This window comes from Cuculus canorus, chromosome 3, assembly GCF_017976375.1.
Source record: "Cuculus canorus isolate bCucCan1 chromosome 3, bCucCan1.pri, whole genome shotgun sequence".
Taxonomy (NCBI): domain Eukaryota; kingdom Metazoa; phylum Chordata; class Aves; order Cuculiformes; family Cuculidae; genus Cuculus; species Cuculus canorus.
In genome coordinates, this window is record NC_071403.1 from 108,185,567 (window position 1) to 108,197,463 (window position 11,897).

The window sequence follows — 11,897 nt, forward strand, 5'->3', positions numbered from 1 at the left end:
TAGTACAGCTCAGCGCAGGCAAGCTAGCAAGGGGGAGGGTCTGCACACCTTGAAGACAACAGCACAGAGTCACCAGATCTTTATAATAACCCGGGATTGGGGGAGTGGCCGTGGTGGCAGAAAGACCAAAGTACTCCTTAAGCCCTGAGAAACAACAACTCCTCATGTATTTTGCTTAGGGCCATTAAGGCTTTGACAGTAAGAACAGCACAAAGTAATGGCTCCTCTCCCAAACAGGCAGGAGGACTAACTAGTGGCTTCATCTGCTAAGGCACTTGTTATCCAAGTCCTGCCTGCTTGGGGAATGGGCTGAAGCAAGAAGGCTGTGATTGTGAAGCAGGTGCTCTAGTGGTTAAGTAGTAACTTAGAGGAAAGAGATTAAACAACGTTCTAGAACTAGTACCCAAAAAGTCATTCGTTTAACATGATTGTGAATTAAAACTCCATACTCTTCATGAGTGTGCTCACTATAGGCAAAGGGTATTTTTAAGACAATTTGTCTTCTGTTTCTGCTGCCAGTAAGAGCACAGTCAAACTATTTCATGATTAGGCTTTTACAGCCAAATGAGTTTATTGGAGTCAGACCCAGGAAAGGTGTTCATTCGTTCACTTATGTTTTGACTAAGTGGCTTTAAATCACCTTGTGGTGCCTTCCTTGCACAGCCCTGTGGGTGAGGTAACACAGAAATCTACAGGGTTAGGAGAGCTGTATTTTCAGAGAGAAACACATGCACGCAGCAGCTTTAGGGGAGATCAAGCTGCTCTGCGTGGGCAATTACCTACTTTTTAGGCAGACAAGCTGGGTCTTGCAGAAGAGATACAGCTGCTTGAACCATTGCAATTGGTGGAGCAACACTGCCAGGCTAGGAACGATCTCTCGGTCAATGAAACAGCCATCAGCCTTCCCCATCTAAGAACCCTAAGAGCTGCTTTTTTACCTGTTAATTATCCCAAGGAGATGGCAAAGTCCTTAAGATCTAACCTGGACAAATACTGCTTCAAATGCAGTCCTACAACCCCACAACTATATAAGCGATCACCTCATGGGGACAGAGAGCAGCAAGAGCTTTCCCCTCCTGGGCTAAGATTCAGACGTTTGCTGTGAGACTGTTGCATTCAGCTACATCTCCAGTCATCTAAAGAAACTGTGCTTTGCTAACTGCTTTGCCAACACCTTCTCGCTGTGTCCAAACTTTATGTCAGGTCTTCCCTTCCCTCAAAGGAGTGTATGTTATAGCTAGAAACGATACAGGCCAGATCTGTTACTTCCCTCACAGGGGATGAGAGATGAACACCAGGCTGCAACAACTCAAAACTGGCACAAGGTAAAGGGCTGTCACATGTTGCAAGGGCTCCTCCAGGGTGAAAGGAATAGCAGTGGAGCCATAATCCTAGTTTACAGTAAGGAATGGGAAGCAAAAGCACTTAGCTGCCAGTAAGATATATACCTGGTCCTTGGACTTCGGTGCAGATCTTTACGTTAATTTTCCCATTCTAAGGATCTTGCTCATCTCTCTAACTCGCGCCAAAAAAAAGACATTGGAAATGAGATTCCACCCATCTGTAGTGGACAAGTGTGGTCACCAAAACGGTGACTCTCTCATATCAGGCAAGCACAAGGATTCTATTATACTGAACACCGTTCCATTTTACCAAAGACCGTGATTCATCTAAACGTGGGATGAATTATCCTGTGCTATTGCTTCAAAGGTACAATGAAGCAATGGAGGTGTATGCATGCGCTGCAGAGGAAAACCCTTTCCACCTCCACCCATGCTCTAGTCCTCCTCCTCCAGTTTGTGTCAGACACCAGGCCAGAAGGAAAGGTTCGTATTCTGCTTCCAGGGAATACATTCGGACTTGGAAGGGGAATGTGACAGGTAAAGCCAATGCTGAATTTGATCACACTCCCCTCTTCCTCACCTGTCAGAAACATTTAAAGTCTAAGACTTCTAAGAGGTGAAAGTAAACAAGAAATCGACTTTGTTGTTGTTGCGGTTGTTTTAAGCAAACATAAACTGGGATATTGAGGCAGGTGTCCCAGCTTCCTCTGAAGAGGGTTAGAGCAGGAACTGCTTACTTTTAATTGTAACTGTGTATCTAACTGATTGTCAGGGCTCTTGGACTAAAGGTTAGGCAAAAAAAACAGGAAGATGCAATTCCCTGCCTCCACAGGGCTGCTCCGCCTCTTCTCATCACCAGTACAACGCGGTGCTAGGTATGAGACCTCCCAGTCCACTCTTTGGATTATTAAGTAACTGAAAGGATTTACAGGGCAAACTCTTGAGTACTCAGGCCTGATCAGCCTGCAGGGAAAGTTCTCCTTTTACAGAAGCAGGAGAGACAAAGAACAGTGATGGCCTTGATGGCAAAGGCCAAGTGTATTCACACACGCTATCTAGAGCCCCAAACAATCAGCTAACATAGTACTTGTTACCAGAGAAACAGCCCGGAGAGAGAAGACTGTCTCCAGTATTTGCCAATTCAGTAAGCACACAACAGGAAACTTTTACTCCCACACAGCAATTCATCTCCTGTGCCACAACTCACGTCCCTATAGAATCACTCGGGATAGGGTGGGGGGGGTGGGGGGGTGGAGTGGGGGGGTGGTGAAGGTGCGGCTGTACCTTAACAGGTATTTGCTTTCAACAACAATTCCAGAGGTGAGGGCAGAGGAACAGGGTCGAGCTGTAGGAAGACAGCAGATGCCCTGAAGAAGAGACCCAAACAGACAAGAATATGCGGTTACATTTGATAAAGTCAGTGTCCCTTAAAGTATCATCAAAGCTCATTCAATATTCCACTAGAGTTCCACAGAGCACAGGTCATTCTCGAAAGCCTTTGAGGGTCACCGGTGCTTGAAACCAGACATAGTCCTCCCAAGTAGAAGCCAGAGGCTGATGAGGTGAGGCGCTTATGTCGATGCCTCCATCACAGGACAAGTTCACGGTCAGTGTTCCAGTCATCAGCACAACTGCAGTGCCCCTGGAGCATGACAACAGTGCCCACGACAGGCAGGTCACAGGCAGGTCCTCAAGTTCACTGAAGACATCCGCAACAAAGAGGGAGCGAAAAAGCTTGCGAACGCAGGAGGCACGTTCCAGGCTCTCCTCAGCACTGCCCTCACAGATACTCTCCAAGTTGAGCTCATAGAACTCCCTGGGGCTCATAACAGTGCCTCCAAGTAGAAAAAGAACACAAGAAACCCGTGTCAAACTTAATATTACTTCCACGTGCTGGAACAGTCCCTCTAGGTCTGTCAGCAGCTGCTGCCATTTCTTGCTTGCCCGCTCTAGGGAGGGTGGCTTCTTACTCACATCTTCATCCTGGAAAACAAAGTAAAACAGGCGTAGTACATCTCCTCATTAGGATGCATTAGTCCCAAGGCACTCTGCAGAGAGCACGGCCCATCGTATCCCTGGAAGTCACGGAGTGTTCAAAGGGCTCCTGTTAAAGAGACATCGTTACCCACATATAGAATCAGGAGACCCAAGAGGAACACGGAAAGGCCGCTCTCTTGCTACTCAGTGTGAATCGGAATCACGCCACTGATCCATTCCCACGGGAATTACAAGCGTCATCTCTTAGAGATCAGCCGCCACTCCATAGCCACTTAACACTGTTCTCTTCTTCGAGCCATCTGAGTAACAAACCAAACAGTGACAGGCTTTGAGCAGGAAAGGGGACAACGGGAGATAGCCAGGAACCGGCTGAGGCCTCCCGGCCCTTCACCCGGAGCTCCGCTCCCAAACGCCACTGCGGGGGCACCGAAGAACGCGGCCCCAGCGAGCGCTCGGCTCGAGGAGCGGCTGCCGCGCTCAGACACGCGCGGCCGGGGCAGAACGGCCCCCGGGGCCTCTGAAGGATGATGGCCAAAAATTCTTTTTAGGAGTGTGACTCGCTTGGAGACATTCCAGAGTCAAAAAACACGTGGAGCTTTCTTTAAAATTGTTGGCACCATTCTTCTTATTAAACTGACATGAATTGACTCAAATAAGATGAGGTCTGGATATTTATACCAAGTATATGGAAGTTTGTTCGTATTCCTGAGTTTAAAAAAATAGCAATAACGTCTCTAGATTTGTATGCTGGGTTAGATTATTGATATCTATTTATTTAGAGTTTTATAACATTACTTCTCTTACCTATTTTACTATCTTATCTATAGTTCTGCTACCAGGCAAAATGGTTCTCTTAGCTAATAAATTGCTATAACTTTCAAGCAGACCACTTGGAAAACAATTTCTATTATTTACCTTATGACCTTAGGTGTGGCAAAAAGTAAATCTTCCTGTCTTACCCGAGGATAATACTATCTAAGTATATACACCACAACTTATTGTTCAGTTGGCACCCTGCATATTGAAGAGCAATATATTCATTTCAGGAACACAGTCTAATTTTGGATCAGTGTTGAAGGTGCGATGAAAATGTGAATGCTGTGTGTCGGTAAGACTTTTCAAGAGCAAGCCCAGTATAGTTCTTGAACTACAATAATTGTGAGGTGAAAGAAATCATAGAATACACTTCACCGGCCTAAGAGGAACCTGTTATACTCCTGAAATCGTTCACCCCTCAGTTGTCATCATAGGCACAGCCTCAAACTACTTCAGATAAATGCTTCAACATTACAGCTCTTGAAGCAAACAGAAATAGTCCTTTGGCCCACTAAGTGTTGGACTGCTTGGTGGTAGATGTTGTCAGGACTTTAAATAAGCAGTCTAAGGAGACACGTGGAACATCTGGCGACAGCAGCTACTTTTAATCACCCAGGCCACAGGTCACATTGTACCACAGCACACAAAATCAGTGTCACATTTACTTGACCATAAAGTGTCTTGGGATCAGACAGCAGATGTAGACAGGAACTCAGTAGGATTTTCAGAAGCCCCTAGGTGCTATTTTTCCCATTGGTTTCCCACTAGGACCCTCTTTTTAGTAATACTTTAAAAACAACTGAAAAATATGGCATTAGGTGTCTCAAGACATGCCTCCTTGCTTCAGGCTGCAGGAAGCCTGCAGCTGCCGGCTGATTTTCAACTACAGTTACTTTTGGGGCAGCTGCTCTATGTCTGTAGCAAAATCCTCCAGGGCTCCTAGTCTGGGAACACAGGAGAGCTGGGTGACTTATGAGGGACAACTGCTAGGCGAATCAGGTATATTTTAGTTAACAGAATTGCACAGAAAGTCTTGCAAGTCTTTTTAATCTCCTGGGGTGTGACTACTCTGTGGATTTTTCAGCAGGGATAGTACTCCATATATACAAGGAAAAGAATAGTTTCTTCACCAGTTGGGCTGGGCCTGGTGCTTCAAAATCATCTTTGCAAGCAAGGGTAACGTACCCTCTCCTCGTTGGTGCCCTCTACCCCAGCCCCAGCCTGGCCGTGCTGGAAGGCATCAGCCGCTTCTCTAGGTGTGCTTTCCTCAACAACTTCTTTATTCCCGTTTTTAAACGTAGCACATTTTGAAGACAACGGAGGAGCGGCTGCCGCGCTCAGACACGCGCGGCTGGGACAGAACGGCCCCCGGGGCTCCCTCCCGGCCCCTCACCCGGCGGCAGAAGCAGCCGAGCCGCTCGTAGGGCAGCGGGAGCTGCTGCCGCCGGTACAGGACGTGCTTGAGGAGGTGGCGGGCGAAGCGGCAGCCGCTCTCCCGGGGATGACACCCGCACCGAAGGACACGCCATCCCCGGCTCGCTCCGCCGGCGCTTGGCCCCGCCGCGGCCATCCAGGGCCGGGGTGAAGCCGCCGGGACCGGGACGCGGAGCCGCCGTCTACTCCTGCTCGGCGGGCGGCGGGACTCGAACGGGCGCCACCACGGGGCATCACGGGAGCGGAGGGACGGCTTCCGGGGCGGTTTCCGGCGCCGCGGCCGCCATGCCCGGTGCGGGCAGCGGCGCTTCTGCCCGGCCTTGCAGGAGGAGGGGCCGCGCCCTGCTCCGGCCCCGGGCCGGGCCGCCGGCTCCGCTCCCCGGCAGAGGCACCGCCCGCGCTCTCCTCGTCCCGCGCCGAGCGGGACTCGCCGCGTTCGCAAACAGCGCGGGCGCCGCCTCCCGCGGAGGGAGCCGGGCAGCGGGGCCGGAGCGCGGTGCACACGGCCAGCAGGCGGCGCCCCTGGGCTCGGACTGCAGCTCCCATGGGCTTTCGCGGGAGGGCGGGGGTTGAGAGAGCGGGCGGGGGCGCCGCGGGGAACGCCGGGAACTGTGTTTCTGCGCCTTCGGGGCGCGCACGTAGGCGTAGGCGGGGGCGACTCCATTTCCCGTGACCCCGCGCGGCGGCCGCTGCGTCAGAGCATCTCCCTCATTCACTGGGAGGGAAACCTCCACGGATCGCGTTGCGCGAAGCCGCATCCCGCCTTGTTTCCACTGCATCCCGCTTGTTTCCACTGCACAAATCTCATCTTGACGGACAACTTGCTTCTCCTGTTTATCTCTCGCTCCCACCACTGACCTGCAGGATCGCTCCTGTAGCATCAACAGAAAAAGCGCCTGTGGAAATGGGACCATCTTGTCCTTTTTTCAGCTGTTTTAGCAGCTGGATAAAAGCAGGAGGATCCAAACACAACCAAACTTACCAGCTCTCCCACGTTCGCTCACTAATGTTGGCGCAGTGTCACATGCTGCTGGAGGAAGCACGCCAAGGCCAAGCAGCAGTCCTGCAAATACTGAGGGCCCTCCAGTGGGAACAAGGAGCTCACCCTCCTATGCATGATACCATTTTTTTCTTTTCTTTTCTTTTTTCTTTTTTTCCTCTTTGGGCTTTTATTCTGCTTTGGACTCTCTGGTTTTCTCACTGATAACTGCACATAATCCTAGTCCAATCCTCATAAATGCTATTAATACCAAAACCTGAGACAGAGAGAGGAAAGTTGGTAACTTCTGGTTATGAAATGAGCTAATGAACAGGGGTAAGAGTGGAGCATAAAAGCTTTAAACAGAGTTCCTATACAGTCTGAGATGCTGCCACAACTTGGAAATGATTGTTGAGACCTTTAGAGCCACTGCAAGCCCCTTGCTGGGATTTCTGGCCTTGCTGTACTGCTCTGCCCTTCATCTTACAGCATGAAGGCTTTGCTGCCTAATTTTCCTTTTGCATGCAGGAAATCACGTTCGCTGTCAGATATGACTAGGCAGTAAATGGTGCTCACTAACAGGGGATCCTTATGAATATGGTCTCCAGATTCTACCAGGGACCAGCGGTCTCCTTTTGATTTGGTCAGTGGCCGCTAGTTGTGAGCTGCTGGCTGCTGCTGTTGCAGGGCAGAGCAAGTTCTGTGAGCTTCAGATCTCCTGCCCTGTGCTCCTCCAGGCTTTTGCAATCCTGCTCATCCCATGGTATCCCTCTGTCTTTGAACTGCACCCTCTTCCTTTGCTTTTAAGGAAGTTCCTTGAGGCTAATGAGGCTTCCCTTTGCTTAACTGGATCTTGGCTCCCACAGGCCACAGATAGTGAATGCTGTATTTCCCTTTATGACTTCCGACAGGGGACAGTCCCCATGGTCCAACAGGTCCAAGCCGGGGCAGTCTATGCACACACAACTCTTCTTGATTGGTATTGTCTCAAAAAAGTCCTGTCCAGCAATGGGATCGCATGGGAAAAACCATGGCTGTGTCCTGACGGTTAAGGAATAGCCCCAAGCATATCACCCTACCTGCAACAGAGGAGCAAAGTTCTCCACTTCCCAGTGAGGTCTCAGGATATTCAGCTGATTGGCAGGAAATTCATTTTGCACTGAAGTCTACTCCAGCCCTAAACTGCAGGTTCTGTGCTCAGCCTCAGCGATCACGTTCTTGGAAAAAAAACACACTGAGCTCCTAAGCACTTCCAAGCTCTTAATTCTTGGATCTTATTAACAAGACCCAGCTCGAACATCTGAGATCAGATTGCAGGAACACCTTGCTCCAGCCTCCACCAGCAGCCAGCCCACGAGGCCTCTGTGCTGCTCCGTGGTATCTTAGATAAAACTCAGATTGCAGGAGTGATGAACAGCTTGGGAGGGCCTGCGAAAACCTCTCCCATGCCCTCCTCCCTCTTCACAAATGCTCCTTTCTTGCCTAGAAAGCCTGTCATCATTTCTAGAAGTACCTTCCTTCAATACCTCTTCTTTGGTCCTCTATTCTGCATTGTATGTACAATAAAAGTTAGTGTTTTCCCAGCTGGAAATGGCACCTTCTCTGCCTCCCTTATTCTCAGGAAACACAATGTGACTGCTACCTTCGGCAAGGACTGACCCCTTCTGTTGTTAATTCGGAAGCTAAGAGATTCCCCCAGGCACTTCCCAGCTCAACCGAGCCCATTAAATGAATGGCAGGCAACATCTCTGGGGGTGGGAGCAAAGCTACACCACAACTGCTTGGGAATAGGCAGTTTGTAACTTGTGTTGTCTTTAGAGACTCAGCAGCATTAATAACAAAAGCAACTTTCAAGTCCAAAATGGTGTCTTTAGGTCACTGGTACCCCGGGGATAACCTGAGCTCTCCTGCTCAGAGCCTAAACATGATGGTCCTCGCATGTGCACCCAGTCATGCACTGAAAGCTGAGCGTATAGGTCCTTTCTGTGCTCTGGGATGCAGATCCTGCTATGCCATGCACTGGGAGTGTTAATCCTGGAGCACAATGGGAGACAGAGTCCTCTAGGGCTTGCACACATTGCTGGCGTTTTGGGAAGTGAGTGTGGTGGAGGCTTGCAGCCTTGGTTCAGCTAATCCAAGTGCCTAACAACCTGGGCACGAGGAATGTCTTATACAGAAGGAAAGTCCATACAATCAGTACAGATGCAATGTTAAACCCTGGCCAGATATGCCATCTTTATTATCTTAAAATCTTAGGAGTGTGTTGTGTATCTCCTCCAACTGTTGCTCCAAGCTATGCAAAAATTATCATCTTGCAAAAAAAAAAAAAATACAAGAATCATTAAAAAAAAGAATGCAACTGCCAAAGGCACTTGAGGGAGGGGCTAGTCTTAAGGTCTGCAGGACAATATAGATATAAATATCTTTCGGAAAAGAATATCCTGGGTGATTTCTCATTACTGTAGTGACAGAAGCATTTCTGGTGGCAGAAACAAAGGCTTTATCTTCAATGAAGGGTTGAAGATACATCAGTACGTGTGTGGGGTCTATACTCAAGGAAAAAAGAGAAACATTCAAGTTAAATTCACTTGAGTTTATAAGCACAGTTAGACATCATCTTCAATTACATGACAACTTAATATTTTTTCCTACTTCATCCTACTTTCTCTAGACATATGGGATAAATAAGAAACAAACAAACAAGTGTATTTAGTTTAACAAAGACATATCTAAAAAAGGAATTATCATGTTTGGCTGAGGCAAAAAGAGATGTCATAGAGAATGGTCTCCATCCTTCTCAATAACAATGGCCTCTGCTGAGGATCCTGTAATGCTGACCAGTATCATGGGCCAGATCTCACATTCCTTTTCCCTGTCTTCACCCTGGCAAACTCTCAGACTTGCTTTTGGTGGGCAGCACTGCTCAGCAGCTGTGAGGGGAAGGTGTGTTGCAGGAGAGGGGCAGGTTGTCTCTGTCCCATCGCTCTGCCATAGCTTTGCATAGCCAACTTCCCAAAGCCAGGCTAACACCTTATAAAATAAAAGGCTTCAGGGGGAAAAAGAGAAGCCCAAATCTAAGCACGGGTTTTGCAGAGACATTAGCCAACTGCAGAGCTCCCACGATTGGAGGCAGCTGGGGGATGCTGCCGCTTGTGAGCCCCCCTTCAGGCCTGAAGAAATGTGCAAGAGGAGACGTGTTTTTCTGAGAAGCTGGTTTCATGATTTGCTTAATTCACTGGAAATTTTGGAAAGTTTTCTGCTATGATCCTGTGCATTATTTCCTCCCTCTCTGACAACTGTGCTAGCTATTTGGAAATATCTCTGTGGCCTCTGTTCTGAATAATTATCTATTCTCTCCATTTTTTTTCCTGTTGTCCATTATTAGCTGTTATGCTTGCATTGTATAACAAGAACAACAACGGGAACATGAAGAAACTCTTTAGGTCCAGAGGCATTGAGAAAATGAAGGCCGAATCAGCTGAACTTCTAACACGAGGACATGATTTTCGTTTTTCATTAAGAACAGCTAGTCTGGAAAACCAGGAGTGTCTGGGTATAATGCAATAATGGCACCACGGGCATCCCTTCTAGAGAAAATAGCACTATGGACCTTGAGACTTATAAGAGGACCCACAAATATAGCTGGGAAAATTATTAAGTATTGTGTTTTAAGATACTGGTCTGAATACAGTAAAACAAGACTCTCAACAAATCTGTAAGTATAATTCTTTTCTCCAGCTTTTCAGCATTCTTGGAAAGACTTACCTAAGCAAAATCCCAGCATATGGAACTGACTGGCCCTTCCCAAAGGCACAAGGATAAAGCCCTTTGCAAGTGGCTATTAAGAAAACTTGGCAACAACTGCTTGTAGGATAAATCCTTACCAAAGATTAATAAGCAGTTCCACAAGCAGAGGAACTAATGAAGCCTCATTTCCTACATGTATTTGCAAAACGCAGCTATTATTTGCAAATACGAAGAATTTATATTTTGCAAGTACAAGCAAAACCAATTCTCACTGAATTGTTCCAAGACTTTGTTTTCTTAAGGTATGTTTATAAAATTCCCCCTGCCCTTTCTGAAGCAATTCGTTTTCCTGACATAGGTAGGAACACCTTCCAGAACTATTTTTTATATCTCTGCATGTGGAAGTTGTTGAAATCAGCAAACAGGTACGAAAGTTACTGGGAGTACACGCTTGCAGACATGCCAAGTGATCGTACAAGCATTGGTTCTGCAAGAAGCAAGGAACTAAAGTGAAGTTATGAAAGAATACATAGGAGAAAGCATCCATTCCTTGGCAGTGTTGCCTTGACAGGAGTTGCCAGGCAGCCCCCATTATCAGCAATGAGATGTATAGCAGCCAAGGATGATCCAGTTCTGCTCTTTTTGTTTCAATGGCAAAATCTTCAGTGCCAGTAGTGAGACCACAGCTTACTGTTATGCCACATCCAGAGCATGAAATACTCAGCATGGTGGACAATTCTGTGTAAGATACAGAATGATTGGGAAAAACTTTGGAAGGCTCTAGTAAAGGCTGCTCCTTTTAAACCCACTGCATGTTTTGGTATTTGCGTTCAGTGGGAGCAGGAGCAAATGAAAAGTTAGGTAAGTGGGACAAAGTGATGGCAGACGGAGCTTTCTGTATGCCAGTGGAAGTTAAGGGAAGCTGGAAAAAATATTTCACTTAGCTAATATTTAAATGAAAAATTCTGAATTAGAGCTATCTCAGGGAAAAGCTCTGGGCATCTCTGTGGCTAGCCCAGGGTTGAAAGGAAACTCAATGCAAAGCAAGGCAAAACCAAAATAAGATGTATGAATAGAATCATGGAATCATAGAACGATAGAATAGTTAAGGTTGGAAGGGACTTTAAAGATCATCCAGTTCCAACCCCCCTGCCATCGACAGGGTCACCTCCCACTAGATCAGGCTGCCAAAGGCCCCATCCAACCTGGCCTTGAATACCTCCAGGCATGGGGCATCCACAGCTTCCCTGGGCAACCTGTGCCAATGCCCCACCACTCTCATAGTGAAGACATTCTCTCTTATGTCTCCTTTAAATCTGCCCCTCTCCAGTTTATAGCCATTGCAACTAGCTCCTATTAAACAGGTCAGGAACTTATGTCTTATGATAATTATTGCTAAAAAAATCAGCTGTTTATCTCCACCTTGAAATTAATGTCAGGTGCCATCACTTCCATAACAAAGGGGGGCAGAGAAGAATATAAAATGCAGAAAATAAACCAGCACCATAATCACTGAGGCAGTGGTGGCTCTGATAGGAGAGGGCAATACGGGAGCAGGATGAACTGGCTTTGTGAAGAGT

At 47.5% G+C, this 11,897-nt stretch overlaps 1 protein-coding gene across 1 annotated transcript; it reads right to left on the reverse strand.

The window, feature by feature from the left end:
* Window positions 1-2,610: 2,610 nt before the first annotated feature.
* Window positions 2,611-6,255, reverse strand: LOC128851694 (uncharacterized). Its single transcript, XM_054062363.1, is given in 4 exon segments — window positions 2,611-2,958; window positions 2,960-3,006; window positions 3,009-3,326; window positions 5,551-6,255. Coding segments are annotated over 4 exon segments (1,203 nt in total). The 3' UTR covers window positions 2,611-2,825.
* Between the last annotated feature and the right edge of the window lie 5,642 nt (window positions 6,256-11,897).